Here is a 16,195-nt window from a genome sequence, read left to right on the forward strand (position 1 = left end):
GACTCGGTCAGGGAGAGATTGAAAATGTCAGTGAAGACACTTGCCAGTTGGTCAGCGCATGCATTGAGTACACGTCCTGGTAATCTGTCTGGCCCAACGGCTTTGTGACTGTTGACCTGTTTAAAGGTATTGCTCGCATCGGCTATGGAGAGCGTGATCACACAGTCGTCCAGAACTGCTGGTGCTCTCATGCATGCTTCAGTGTTGCTGCCTCAAAACCAGCATTAAAGGCATTTAGCTCATCTGGTAGGCTTGCGTCACTGGGCAGCTCGTGGCTGGGTTTCCCTTTGTAGTCCATAATAGTTTTCAAGCCCTATCACATACAATGAGCGTCAGAGCTTGTTGTATGTGCTGTAGTCCTGTATTGACGCTTTGCCTGTTTGATGGTTTGTCTGAGGACATAGTGACATTTCTTATAAGCGTCCGGATTAATGTCCCACTCCTTCAAAGCGGTAGCTCTAGCTTTTAGCTCGGTGAGGATGTTTCCTTATTATTTATCTAGAGGAAAAGAATAAAAGGATATAGGTGATGTTGGATTACAATGCCTTTCATGTTTATATTTCAGGATGTCATGTATCCCTGGAAATAATCAGAATTCATGTTAACATAAGTTTTGAACACATAGCTTGTACAATAAAAGGGGTATCTTGGCACAACTTACTCCTGGTATGGGGTAAGTTGAGTTTAGGGACAGGGTAAGTTGAGCCGCCTTGGGGTAAGTGGGTGACGGGATTTCTTATAAGTATCCAGATTAGTGTCCCGCTCCTTGAGAGCGGCATCTCTAACCTTTAGCTGAGTGAGGATGTTTCCTTATTATTTATTTAGAGGAAAACAATAAAAGGATATAGGTGATGTTGGAATGCAATGCCTTTCATGTTTATATCCCACACAAGACGGAGAGATTGAGGTACTGTTTTCCAATAGGATAATACATTAAAGTGTTTGACAAATTGTCAAATTAAAGGTACAATGCAGCCATTTTTATCTCAATATCAAATAATTTCTGGGTAACAATTAAGTACCCTATTATTGTTTTGAATTACAATGGTTAAAAAGAAACAACAGTCGCTTCTTACCAAAGTGCAATTTCTCAAGCAAGAATTTTGCTATGACTGGGAGTGATCCAAGTAGGGAGGGGAAAACTGAAAACTAACTGTTTTTGGCAGAGGTTTGGAACTCTCTTTCTTATTGGTCTCACCAAAACAGGCTGACATTTCAGGCGGTCTTTTCAAACAGCTCTTACATTAAAATGACATTATCATCATTTTCAAAATTTCACAGTATTATTCCAACCACATTGTCTGGAAATGCATATAAAACAGAGGACAATCTAGTTTTGGACTGCACTGGGCCTTTAAGGATCTGTGTCATGACTGTGGCAGTGTATACCAATGGATGCAAAATCATGCTATTTCACTGTATACATCCTGACAACACAATATATAAAAATACACTTGAAGCAACCATGAACATATAGGCTGAAGAGAAGAAGGAAAGCAGCTGGTTGGTAATTCAAGTATCTTATTGGTCCCAGAAACATTTATTTCTTATACTATGTGTAACATTATATCTTTATAGTGTATAGTCTTCTGCTAGATTTTTTTTTACACAATAAGTAGCCTACTTCACACAATTCTTCACCCTGTCATTCTTACATTTTACTCCAATGGTTCCCCTTCTGTTTTCTGGTGTTTGCAGTCAGACTTGACACAAAATGGCAGGGGGAAAAGGTACCTTCTTATTTAAAGCGGCCTGAAGCATGTTTAATACAGCCTAATATTTCACTAAGCCATAGCATTTCATTTAAAGATGAACTCTAGATAAGAGTCATAATCTCACTGTGATGGATGGCCCAGCTCCATCTCTGGGACTGTGCATACTGCACTGTTCATGACAGAACGATAAAACCAACATAGGCAGGTGCATTTGGTTAAGACGTAGGGGAGAGTGAGGTATGTTGAGCTATTTTTTTACATTCAGCATCACTATATGTTTTTTGGGTTATATTACCTTTATTTAACTAGGCAAGTCAGTTAATAACAAATTCTTATTTACAATGATGACCTACCCCAGCCAAACCCAGTCCAATTGTGTGCAACTATTCACAGCTGGATGTGATTCAGCCTGGATTTGAACCAGGAACTGTAGTGATACCTCTTGCACTGAAATGCAATGCTTAGACCGCTGCGCCACTCAGGAGCCACAACATCAAGGGAACTATAGCATTCTTTCTAACAAAGATATATACATATATTTCATGTATCCCTGGAAATAATCAGAATTCATGTAAACACACACTACCGTTCAAAAGTTTGGGGTCACTTAGAAATGTCCTTGTTTTTGAAAGAAAAGCTATTTTTTTGTACATTAAAATAACATAAAATTTATCAGAAATACAGTGTAGACATTGTTAATGTTGTTACTGATTATTGTAGCTGGAAATGGCAGATTATTTTAATGGAATATCTACATAGGTGTACAGAGGCCCATTATCAGCAACCATCACTCCTGTGTTCCAATGGCACGTTGTGTTAGCTAATCCAAGTTTATCATTTTAAAAGGCTAATTGATCATTAGATAACCATTTTGCAATTATGTTAGCACAGCTGAAAACTGTTTTTCTGATTAAAGAAGCAATAAAACTGGCCTTCTTAATACTAGTTGAGTATCTAAAGCATCAGCATTTGTGAGTATGATTACAGGCTCAAAATGGCCAGAAACAAAGAACTCTTCTGAAACTCATCAGTCTATTCTTGTTCTGAGAAATGAAGCCTATTCCATGCGAGAAATTTCCAAGAAACTAAAGATCTCGTACTGCGCTGTGTACTACTCCCTTCACAGAACAGCGCAAACTGGCTCCAACCAGAATAGAAAGAGGAGTGGGAGGCCCCGGTGCACAACTGAGCAAGAGGACAAATACATTAGAGTATCTAGTTTGAGAAACAGACGTCTCACAAGTCCTCAACTGGCAGCTTCATTAAATAGTACCCGCAAAACACAAGTCTCAATGTCAACAGTGAAGAGGTGACTTGGGATGCTGGCCTTCTAGGCAGAGCTCCTCTGTCCAGGAGTCGCCTCTTCACTGTTGAAGTTGAGACTAATGTAATTGTCCTCTAAGCTCAGTTGTGCACCGGGTCCTCCCACTCCTCTTTCTATTCTGCTTAGAGACACCTCCAAGCATGTAAACATTAAAGTGAATATGTACATAAGGCAGCAGTCTCTAGGTGTAGGGTAGAGTACGGATGGTAGCCGGCTAGTAACAGTAACTAAAGTTCAGGGCAGGGTACTGGGTGGAGGCCGGCTAGCAGTGACTATTTAAGAGTCTGATGGCCTGGAGATAGAAGCTGTTTTTCAGTCTCTCGGACCCAGCTTTGATGCACCTGTACTGACACTGCCTTTAGATGGTAGCGGGTTGAACAGGATGTGGCCCGGGTGGCTGATGTCCTTGATGATCTTCTTGACTTGCCTGTTACACCGGGTGCTGTAGATGTTCTGGAAGGCAGGCAGTGTGCCCCCTGTGATGGGCTGACTGCACCACCCTCTGAAGAGCCCTTCGTTTGCAGACAGGGCAATTGCCGTACCAGGATGTGATTCAGCCCGACAGGATGCTCTCAATCTGTAAAAGTTTGTGAGGGTCTTAGGGGCGAATTTCTTCAGCCTTCTTCCGCCTCCTGACGGTGTGGATGAACCATTTCAGGTTGTCAGTGATGTGTACGCAGAGGAACTTAAAGCTTTTCACCCTCTTCACTGTGCCCCCGTCGATGTGGTGGGGGGTATGCTCTCTCTGTTGTCTCCTGAAGTCCAAGATCAGCTCCTTAGTTTTGTTGCCATTGAGGGAGAGGTTATTTTCCTGACACCACTCCACCAGGGTCCTCAACTCCTCCCAGTATACTGTTTCATCATTGTTGGTAATCTGACCTGTCCCTGTTGTGTCATCTGCAAACTTGATGTGTGTGGCCACGCAGTCATGGGTGAACAGGGAGTACACGAGGGGGCTGAGCACACACCCTTGTGGGGCCCCCGTGTTGAGGATCAGCGTAACGGAGGTGATGTTGCCTACCTTCACCACCTGGTGTCGGCCCGTCAGGAAGTCCAGGACCCAATTGAACAGGCCAAGAAAAAAAATGCACTTCATGATGACAGAAGTGAGTGCTACAGGGCGATAGTCATTTAGTTCACTTAGGGACATATCAATATTTAATGTGGGGAGAGGTGGTCCAAAATAGGAGAGGGTTGTCAATTTTTTTGTTTGGTTTTGGGGAGGGTGTATTTTATTGTGTACTTTCACTCTTCTGCTCCTATTTTCCCTATAAACAATGGCTCGTCTATATTTGTATAGCAGACGCAGTAGCCACCTGACATAAATAAATAAATGTCGGTGTCGTAGCATCCCACTGACACATTTCTATCTCTCTGGGTTTAAGCATAAGCTGATTTTCCTTTATATATAAATATTTACTAAATAAAATAAAGTAAAAAATTCAATAAAAAGTAACACAATAAAACAACAATAACGAGGCTATATATAGGGGTACATGTTAGTTGAGGTATTTTTTTTTTTTACCGCAACTAACATATTCAAATATGATTATTATACAGTGGACACCTATGCCTACAGGCATTTGCATGCAATTCCATGATATATTAAGTGCTCAAATCTCTGACAGCTGAACCGTGAGGTGGACAAATTTTTGTTTTGGAAAGTAGCCTAAAAATTGTCTATAAAGTTTTGCATATGCTACACATCGAAATACAAGGAGTAGTGTTTTTGTATATTCTCATAGGCTGTTTAAGGACAAGTAAATGTGGCTCATTTTGCTAACATCCCTCGTTTATTGATGGCACTGGCTGCGCCAGGTTGAATCTAAATTCATATGGATGTCCATTAAAGTTCTCAAATGTACGGTAAATTAAAATCGTCCCTGTCATGTTGTCCGCCGGAACATTTCCTAAAGGAAATGTCATATTGTTTTTATGAAGAATTTTGAACATTCACCAATCTGTCACCAATTGGATGGAAACCTAGCTATAGACACCCTAAAGACTGGCAAATGTGCTAGTCCAGTGTCACTTTGATTATGCCTGCACATCATGGTTCACCAGCAGCCCCAAATATCTAAAGAATAAGCCACCAGCCAAACAAGCTTGTAAGAATTGTGCTTGAACTCCCCCCTCATACTCATCTGGAGGTTGATATTTTTTTTAGTCTCTGTCTCTGTAATGTGTCTGTATCTACACTATATACACAAAAGTATGTGGACACGCCTTCAAATGAGTGGATTCGGCTATTTCAGCCACACCCGTTGCTGACACGTGTATAAAATCGAGAACACCGCCATGCAATCTCCATAGACAAACATTGGCAGTAAAATGGCATTACTGAAGAGCTCAGTGACTTTTAATGTGGCAGCATCATAGGATGCCACCTTTCCAACAAGTCAGGTAGTAAAATTTCTGCCCTGATAGAGCTGCCGCTGTCAACTGTAAGCACTGTTATTGTGTAGTGGAAACATCTAGGAGCAACAATGGCTCAGCCGCGAAGTGATAAGCCACACAAGCACACAGAACGAGACTGCCGAGTGCTGAAGTGCTTTGCACATAAAAATCGTCTGTCCTCGGTTGCAGTTCCAAACTGTCTCTGGAAGCAACGTCAGCAGAAGAACTGTTCGTTGGGCGCTTCATGAAATGGGTTTCCATGGTCGAGCAATGCACACAAGCCTAAGATCACCATGCACAATTCCAAGCGTCCGCTGGAGTGGTGTAAAGCTCCCTGCCCCAGTGCATAGCGCCAACTGTAAAGTTTGGTGGAGGAGGAATAATGGTCTGGGGCTGTTTTCATAGTTCGGGCTAGGCCCCTTAGTTCCAGTGAAGGGAAATCTTAATGCTACAGCATTCAATGTCATTATAGACGATTCTGTGCTTCCGACTTTGTGGCAACAGTTTGGGTAAGGCCCTTTCCTGTTTCAGCATGACAATATCCCCGCGGCCAAAGCGAGGTCCATACAGAAATGGTTTGTTGAGATTGGTGTGGAAGACCTTGACTGCCCTGCACAGAGACCTGACCTCAACCCCATCGAAAACTTTTGGGATGAATTGGAACGCCGGCTGCTCGACCTCACTATTGCTCTTGTGGCTGAATGGAAGCAGATCCCCACCACAGTGTTCCAACATCTAGTAGAAAGCCTTCCCAGAAGAGTGGAGGCTGTTATAGCAGCAGAGGGGGGACCAATTCAATATTAATGCCCATGTTTTTGGAATGAGATGTCCACATACTTTTGGTAATGTAGTGTATGTAATTGTATATGTATTTATGTGAAAAAAATAGGGACTACAATGGAAATAAATCCCCGACTTAATTGTGCAATCCTGGTCACTTTAAAAAAATCTTTGTGTGTATATGTATTTTTTTTACTGACAAATAAAATCAAACAATCAATCCAAACTGTGCTATTGTCAATTGATGAATGGAAAGAGACATCTGTTACAAAACACCAAAAAGTTTAATGACATTTGGAGATTATCAAGCCACGCCTTCAAGGTAGAGAGGGATGTATTTTCTGTTTGTCGAGATTGACATAGTCTATAATCTAATATTGATAGTCTATAGTCTAATATCGTCTAATATTGAAGTGTTTATTGGTTTTGTGTTGCATTGGCACAGAAACCTGTTGGTGGAACATTTGTTGCATATATTTTACATAATTATAAATTTGATATCAAAATATTGAAAATCTGATTATTCCCTTAGTTGATCATTGTCTGCAGTTGGCTCTGATCGTAGTGCTATGAAACAGACTGAGAGAGGGACTTTGTCTGTGTTGGTCAGCGAACTCTCAACCTTATGGCCCGTAGTCCTGTGTGGCATCGACTGTGCCACAACATCATGCAGAAGTTGCAAAGTCTATATCCACGTTTATAAACACAGGGTCGCTACTCTTATTGTTATTTGTGGTCGTAAACAACCATACATTGTAGAGATTTGGGTCGTCAAAACCACAGCCACAAAGTCATAAACCCCGCTTTCTACAATTTCTCTGATTTGAAACCTTACCCTAACCTTAACCCTAACCTTAATTTAAGGTTAGGATTAGAAATACATTTAGCCGTGTGGTTAAGGTTAGGGTAAAGTTCATCATCTGAGAAATTGTAGAAGGCAGGGTTTATGACTTTGTGGCTATGTGGCTATGATAACTAGTGGAAACCAGATATTTGGGGCTGTAAATCATAGACACATACTTTCCATTGTTTCATTATTACTTCCTTGTTTTAATTAATTACTGTTAGTTACGATATGATTGGATTCACCACTCTAATGAAACACTTTTTCATGCATTTTCCATTTTCGGCATGCACCAACTCTCTCCAAATCGAGAAAACTGTATCACCTACATTAGAACCACATGGACATATGTTCCCTGCTTTTTCGAAAAGGCACATTCTTCTTCCACAGTCTTGGCTCCTTTCTGTACCTAGTGGCTATGTACCTAGTGGAGCACCTAGTGGTCTAAGGCACTGCATTTCAGTGTCACTACGGTTCCTGGTTCGAATCCAGGCTGCATCACATCCGGCCGTGATTGGGAGTCCCATAGGGCGGTGCATAATTGGCCCAGCGTTGTCTGGTTTTTCCTGGGGTAGGCAGTCATAGTAAATAATAATGTATTTTTAACTGACTCGCCTAATTAAATAAATAGAAATAAAAATAAACCTAGGGCATGTACAACTATGAACATGCTCCTGTAACCCCGTTTGTTTCTACGGCAACAGAGGAGGAGCTTGAACTTTCACCTGTGACTGCTGCGGATGTAGTTGGCTAAGGAAATTAGAGTTTTTGGTTGGTACAACTAGCAGGCTGTAAAATCACGAAATCTACCTCCAATAAATAATGTTGAAGTTTATTTGTGAAATATGTTAAACAATCGAATGGATTTACATGATGGCAAAATGTCGCAAGTTTGGAGAAAATGACGAGGTACAGTATTGAGCAAGCTTGTTTAGTTAGCTAACATAATCAGCTGTCCAATCTACTGTACAGCTAGAAATCAATGCTACTACTTTGCAACACGTTATTATTGTATAAGAATAACGATTGGTCTGTCACAATATGACAAACGCAACAGAACTGAAAAACACGCTATTTTTGCTGTATAGCTAAATAGCTAGCTAATCCTTCAGCCAAACTAGCAATGGTTATTGGTGTCAGCTGTTTAGCTTGCTCGTTAGTTGGTCTGTTTAACTTGAATCATAGATAGCACATCTGTATTACATACGTTAGTCAACCTGCCCAACTGCTTACAATGTACTCTTCTCTCCCATGTTGCTTTCAGGTGACTTGCTTAACAACAGTGGCTTGGACATTTGTGATATGATAATCACAAAAGACAAGTGTGTAAAATGGACTGAAGTAATTAGTTGCTAACTATTGAGATGTGCTACTAGCTGTACATATAAAACATATATGACCAATAAGCACTTTAAGTTGTCTTTGCCTACAAATCACCAATCTACATGAACATCATGTACTAAGAAATAAGTTGTTACTGTTTGCATGCTCTGTCGTCACTTTAAGGTCAATTCACCTCCACATACATTTGTTTTGCTAACCACACATAAACAGAGCTGATCATGTCACTAGTAGAGCAGTCCCAAAAGTGGTTCCCGACTCATGTCCAAGCCACTGTTCTTCAAGCAACTGACCTACAAGCTAAGAGTAAGAATGGCACCAACGATGCCTACACTATCATTCAGCTGGGAAAGGAGAAGTACTCGACATCTGTGGCAGAGAAAACACTCAGCCCAGTGTGGAGAGAAGAAGCCTCCTTTGAACTGCCAGGTCTGCTTCTGGAGGGCAACCCAGAAATCTACGAACTATGCCTCATCGTGATGCACAGGTCCCTGGTGGGGATGGATAAATTCCTGGGCCAGAGTACCATCAATCTCAATGAGATTTTTGATAACAAGGAGAGAAGGAAAACTGAGTAAGTATCACCAACTAATCTAACTAAATAATGTTTTTGCTGCCTTTCAAGGAAGTTTCAGAACATTAAGCCTAATACGATATAACTTTTTGTCCAACTGTTAAATATGACAATTTGTCTTCTCTGCTCTCAAACCCACATGTATAAACACATAGGCTGTAAAGTCACAACGAACAATTCTAAGCCTTTGGTTTCCTAGTTCTGTGTTTGATGTTTAAGGAACTGCCAACAGGAAGAAGTAGGTTGGATTTGCGGCAATGTCTTGTTCACGTCACAGGACTAACCTGCAGAAATAATATGGAACATGATTCAGAGGGTTGGGTAGACTAGGCTAAATCATTTGATGGTTTGGAAAAACTGTCCCTGGTCACCAATGATGTGTCTCTGTGGTCAGCATTGCAAACGTTTTAATGTGGCAGTCAATTGGAAAACATTCTAACAGTATTTCTGATTTGTATTCTCAACTCACAATCATATACTTTTAATGTGGGGCTATGACAGTCAATTTCAAATTAGTCTGACATTGCTTGTCTTATCTCACCGCCACTAATGAGATGGGTGTGCTTGATGCATGTCGCGTCGGATCTTCTCAAAGTCAAGGGGGGAGGTTGACAGTGCGCACCTCATCTCTCCTGTCACATCCAACCTGCTTTGATATTTGTTTTTAATGGAGACCAGAGCACTGAATAAGCGTACCATGAGTTTTAATGGTCTTTTGACTTTTTAGCCCATTTCCTCACCAATTTCGTGATATCCAAGTGGTAGTTATTCTTGTCCTATCGCTGCAACTCCTGTACGGACTCGGGAGAGGTGAAGGTCGAGAGCCATGCTTTCTCCAAAACACGACCCTGCCAAGTCACACTGCTCGCTTAACCCGGAAGCCAACCGCAGCAATGTATCGGACGAAGCACCATACAACTGGTGACCGTGTCAGCGTGCATGCGCCTGGCCCGCCACAGGTGTCGCTAGAGTGCGATGGGACAAGGACATCCCGGCCAAACCCTCCCCTAACCCGGAGGACACTGGGTCAATTGTGCGCCACCTCATGGGTCTCCCGGTCGCGGCCGGGAGATTGAACCCTGGTCTGTTGTGACGCCTCAAGCACTGCGATGCAGTGTCTTAGACCGCTGCACCACACGGGAGGCCTTCTCTAAAATACTTTGCACAAATGTATTTACATTCCTGTTAGTGAGCATTTTGTCTTTTGCCAACATGATCCATCCACCTGACAGATGTGGTATATGAAGAAGCAGATTAAATAGCATGATCATTCAATCTACCAGGGTGTTTTACAAACACTATAGGAACAAGATAATCCACATGTATCAATCACATTTTTACTAATACTGTAGAACTTTGTTCTAAAGCTGTATCCATATCCATTGGATGCAGTGATCACAATTTCTTATTTATTTTTTATTTCACCTTTATTTAACCAGGTAGGCCAGTTGAGAACAAGTTCTCATTTAAACTGCGACCATGTCAAGATAAAGCAAAGCAGTGCGACGAAAACAATAACACAATATAAAAATCTATGTACAGTGTGTGCAAATGTAGAAGAGTAGGGAGGTAAAGGCAATAGATAGGCCATGGAGATGAAATAATTACAATTTAGCATTAACACTGGAGTGATAAATGTGCAGATGATGATGTGCAAGTAGAGATAATGGGGTGCAAGAGGATAAGTAACAATATGGGGATGAGGTAGTTGGGTGTGCTATTTACAGATCGGCTGTGTACAGGTACAGTGATCGGTAAGCTGCTCTGACAGCTGATGCTTGAAGTTAGAGAGGGAGATTTGATTTTTGCAATTAGTTCCAGTCATTGGCAGCAGAGAACTGGAAGGAAAGGCGGCCAAAGGAAGTGTTGGCTTAGGGGGTGACCAGTGAAGTATACCTGCTGGAGCGCGTGCTACGGGTGGGTGTTGCTATGGTGACCAGTGAGCTGAGATAAGGTGGGGCTTTACGTAGCATAGACTTATAGATTACCTGGAGCCAGTGGGTTTGGCCACGAATATGTAGCGAGGGCCAGCCGACGAGAGCATACAGGTTGCAGTAGTATATGGGGCTTTGGTGACAAAACGGATGGCACTGTGATAGACTACATCCAATTTGTTGAGTTAATGTCGGAGGCTATTTTGTAAATGACATCGCTGAAGTCGAGGATCGGTAGGATAGTCAGTTTTACGAGGGTATGTTTGGCAGCATTTGTGAAGGAGGCTTTGTTGCGAAATAGGAAGCCGATTCTAGATTTCATTTTGGATTGGAGATGTTTGATGTGAGTCTGAAAGGAGAGTTTACAGTCTAACCAGACACCTTGGTATTTGTAGTTGTCCACATATTCTAAGTCAGAACCGTCCAGAGTAGTGATGCTAGTCGGGCGGGAGTGTGCGGTCAGCAATCGGTTGAAGAGCATGCACTTAGTTTTACTTGCATTTAAAAGCAGTTGGAGGCCTCGGAAGGAGTGTTGTATGGCATTGAAGTTTGTTTTGGAAGTTTGTTAGCACAGTGTCCAAAGAAGGGCCAGATGTATACAGAATGGTGTCGTCTGCGTAGAGGTGGATCAGAGAATCACCAGCAGCAAGAGCAACATCATTGATATATACAGAGAAAAGAGTGGGTCCGAGAATTGAACCCTGTGGCACCCCCATAGAGACTGCCAGAGGTCCGTACAACAGGCCCTCCGATTTGACACACTGAACTCTATCTGGGAAGTAGTTGGTGAACCAGGCGAGGCAGTCATTTGAGAAGCCAAGGCTATCGAGTCTGCCGATAAGAATGCTGTGATTGACAGTCGAAGCCTTGGCCAGGTCGATGAAGACGGCTGCACAGTACTGTCTTTTATTGATGGCGGTTATGATATCGTTTAGGACCTTGATCGTGGCTGATGTGCACCCATGACCAGCTCGGAAACCAGATTGCATAGTGGAGAAGGTACGGTGGGATTCGAAAATGGTCAGTGATCTGTTTGTTAACTTGGCTTTTGAAGATTTTAGAAAGGCAGGGCAGGATGGATATAGGTCTAACAGTTTGAGTCTACAGTGTCTCCCCCTTTGAAGACGGGGATGACCGCGGCAGCTTTCCAATCTTTGGGGATCTCAGATGATACGAAAGAGAGGTTGAATAGGCTAGTAATGGGGGTTGAATTTTTTTTGGTGGATAATGAGATGTTGGCCGGGGTAGGGGTAGCCAGGTGGAAAGCATGGCCAGCCGTAGAAAAATGCTTATTGAAATGATCAATTATCGTAGATTTATCGGTGGTGACAATGTTTCCTATCCTCAGTGCAGTGGGCAGATGGGAGGAGGTGCTCTTATTCGCCATGGACTTTACAGTGTCCCAAAGCTTTTTGGAAATAGTGCTATTGGATGCAAATTTCTGTTTGAAAACCTAGCTTTAGCTTTCCTAACTGACTATTTGTTCCTGACTTCCCTGAAAAGTTGCATATCGCGGGGGCTATTCGATGCTAATGCAGAAGGCCACAGGATGTTTTTGTGCTGGTCAAGGGCAGTCAAGTCTGGGGTGAACCAAGGGCTATATCTGTTCTTAGTTCTACATTTTTTGCTTAAGATGGTGAGGAAAGCACTTTTAAAGAGTGACCAGACATTCTCTACTGACGGGATGACGTCAATATCCTTCCAGGATACCCGGGCCAGGTCGATTAGAAAGGCCTGCTCGCTGAAGTGTTTTAGGGAGCGTTTGACAGTGATGAGGGGTGGTTGTTTGACCACGGACCCATTACGCACCCAGGCAATGAGGTAATGATCACTGAGATCCTGGTTGAAGACAGCAGAGGTGTATTTAGAGGGCAAGTTGGTCAGGATGATATCTATGAGGGTGCCCATGGTTACGGATTTAGGGTTGTACCTGGTAGGTTCCTTGATAATTTGTGTGAGATTGAGGGCATCTAGCTTAGATTGTAGGACGGCCAGGGTGTTAAGAATGTCCCAGTTTAGGTCACCTAACAGTACGAACTCTGAAGATGGATGGGGGGAAATCAATTCACAAATGGTGCCCAGGGCACAGCTGGGGGCTGAAGGGGGTCTATAACAAGCGGCAACGGTGAGAGAGTTGTTTCTGGAAAGGTGGATTTTTAAAAGTAGAAGCTCGAATTGTTTGGGCACAGACTTGGATAGTATGACAGAACTCTGCAGGGTATCTCTGCAGTAGATTGCAACTCCGCCTCCTTTGGCAGTTCTACCTTGTCGGAAAATGTTATAGTTGGGGATGGAAATTTCAGGATTCAGACACTGCTAGGACATCCGGGTTGGCGGAGTGTGCTAAAGCAGTGAATAAAACAAACTTATGGAGGAGGCTTCTAATGTTAACATGCATGAAACCAAGGCTTTTACGGTTATAGAAGTCAACAAATGAGAGCGCCTGGGGATTGGGAGTGAAGCTAGGGGCTGCAGGGCCTGGGTTAGCCTCTACATTACGAGAGGAGTAGGATAAGGGTACGGCTAAAGGCTATAAGAACTGGTCGTCTAGTGCGCTCGGAACAGAGAGTGAAAGGAGCAGGTTTCTGGGCGCTGAAGAATAGATTCAAGGCATAATGTACAGACAATGGTATTGCAGGATGTGAATACAAAGGAGGTAAACCTAGGCATAGAGTTACGATGAGAGAGGTTTTGTCTCTTTAGGCACCATTGAAGCTGGCCACCTCTCATAGCCTGTTTCTTCCTAGGTTCTGGCTTTTCTAGGGAGTTTTTCCTAGCCACTGTGCTTCTACACCTGCATTGCTTGCTGTTTGGGGTTTTAGGCTAGGTTTCTGTACAGCACTTTGTGACATCAGCTGATATAAGAAGGGCTTTATAAATAAATACATTTGATTGATTAAGCCAGGTGAGGTCACCACATGTGTGGAGGTTGGAACAAAAGGTCTAGCTAAGGAATATTGAGCAGGGCTGGAGGCTCTGCAGTGAAATAGGACAATAATCACTAACCAAAACAGCAATAGACAAGGCATATTGACATTAGGTAGAGGCGTGTGTAGCCGAGTGATCATAGGGTCCAGTGAGTAGCTATGCGAGCTGGAGACACGGCGATTCGGACAGCTAGCGGGCCGGGGCTAGCAGATAGGCCTTCGAGGGACGTCGCAACGGGAGAGCCTGTTGAAACCCCCTCGGATGGTTACGTCGGCAGACCAGTCGTGATGGATTGGCGGGGCTCTTTGTCGGCAGTAAAAGGGTCCAGGAAAAATAGGTATTGTAGCCCAAGAATTGGCTGATGGACCACTTCAGCTAGCCGGGAGATGGGCCTAGCCTGGAGCTAGCCTGGAGCTAACTGATGCTTGCTTCGGGACAGAGACGTTAGCCAGGAGTAGCCACTTGGATAGCTGCTAGCTAGCTGCGATGATCCGGTGTAAAGGTTCAGCGCTTGCGGTAGGAATCTGGAGATGTGGTAGAGAAAAAGCAGTCGAATATGCTCTGGATTGATATTGCGCTGTGCAGACTGGCAGGAATTGACCCGGCTGAGGCTGGCTGATGTCTGAGTTAACGGTGATGACCGCTAGCAGTGGCAAACTGACTACTAGCTAGTTAGCTGGCTCCCCACTGATGGGGTTCCGGTTCTAAAGTGTAAAAAATAGCAGATCCGTACCACATTGGGCAAGGCGGGTTGCAGGAGACTATGTTCCATCTGTAGATTTAAATTGAGATTGTATATATTTCATACACGGGACAAGACAAACAAGACGTCCGACTGCTACACCATCTTGGAAAACAGTATAGTGGCTATATCCAGGAAAGCCAAAGTTCCAAAAGCCGGGCCTAAAAAGTGTATTAGAGATCATGCAAAAGATTTTGCTGTGACTCTTATGCGGATGATGTAAAAAATATTTGTTGGTCTGATGTGATTAATATGGAGCCTCCAGATGCTGCACATGATGAATTTATGAAATATCTTCTTCCAATTATTATTTTTCTTTTCTTTTTTTATTTTTATTTATTTATTTATTTATTTTATTTTTTATCAGGGGTGGATCAGCTTAATATTGCGGAAAGAATGTTGCTTCCAATGTAATCGTCTGCATCATTTCCAATCCCCCATATTTTTTGGGGTAAATATATATATCCATACACGTATGCATACATATACACATATATACATACACATACCAATATAGACATACATACTTTTTTAAAGAATATACCTTTATTATTATTCCCCGCAAACCCTACCACCGATCCCCCAATTGGAGTAAACTGATAAACATTTCTGTTTTTACCTTCAATTTATACATTTTATACACATTTTACAGACACAGTCTACTTTATAATAGTTCTCTCTTGTTTGTTCTTAGTCCTTCCTCTATTTCTGTTGTCCATCCAGTTTGTTTTCCACTTGTAACTGTGCTATTTCACAAAAGCTCCGCACCTATACACATTTCACAGATCCCGTATGCCCTACATTGTTTATCTTGTTATTAGTCCCACCCTTCAACTCCACTCAACCCTTCCCATCTATCTTCCAACATCATCCATTTCGGATTTTTATTTGCCATATATTTTTCAACTGTGCTGTGATGCTTCACAAAAGATTTGAATCTTCCTATTCTCATAGCTTCCACGGATTGTAAATTAAAAATAAACATTTTTGCTAAAATAATTATTATATTATTGATTGATTGACTATGGCTTTTCAAATCCCCCAGTATTGCTATCTGTAGCGTTAGTTCTACGCAAATGTTGCAATTCTTCAGCCATTCCTGGACCTGTGACCAAAAACGAGCTACATACGGACAATACCAGAATAAATGATCTAATGACTCTGCCTCCTCACAGCAGAATCTGCAGAGCTGGGAAGATTGTATCCCCCATATATATAACATTCTATTAGTTGCAAGAATTTTGTACAGTAATTTAAATTTAAAAATTCGAAGTTTTGAATCCGGCGTTGTTTTGCGTATCAATTCATAAACCATGTGCCATGGAATGGGTACATCAAAAATCTCTTCCCAACTATTTTGTAATTTATATGGCACAGCTGTCAGTTTTTTGGTCCTTAAATAAAATTGGTATATGTTTTTATTTATCACACTTTTCTTTAACCATTTATGTTCTTTAATATAGGGCCGACATACAAGTTCCTTACTTTTTTCCCCTTCTACTTGCCTCTTCCATTTTTGTGGTAATGCTGCAATTAATTGGTTGTAATTTTGGGTAGAGCAGACATTTCCATATGTCTGTGTTAGCTGCATGTGTGACATTACTCCACCAGTCCTA

At 42.3% G+C, this 16,195-nt stretch overlaps 1 protein-coding gene across 1 annotated transcript in view; it reads left to right on the forward strand.

Moving 5' to 3' along the window:
• The first annotated feature begins 7,797 nt into the window (after window positions 1-7,797).
• Window positions 7,798-16,195, forward strand: part of LOC120046466 (rab11 family-interacting protein 2-like) — a 35,280-nt gene continuing 26,882 nt past the window's right edge. The window contains exons 1-2 of the mRNA XM_038991730.1: window positions 7,798-7,969; window positions 8,325-8,975. Coding sequence (XP_038847658.1) covers window positions 8,623-8,975 — 353 coding nt within the window. The 5' untranslated portion in view covers window positions 7,798-7,969; window positions 8,325-8,622. The remainder of the gene's footprint in view (window positions 7,970-8,324; window positions 8,976-16,195) is intronic.

The sequence above is a fragment of the Salvelinus namaycush genome, chromosome 4 (genome assembly GCF_016432855.1).
Source record: "Salvelinus namaycush isolate Seneca chromosome 4, SaNama_1.0, whole genome shotgun sequence".
Lineage (NCBI taxonomy): Eukaryota > Metazoa > Chordata > Actinopteri > Salmoniformes > Salmonidae > Salvelinus > Salvelinus namaycush.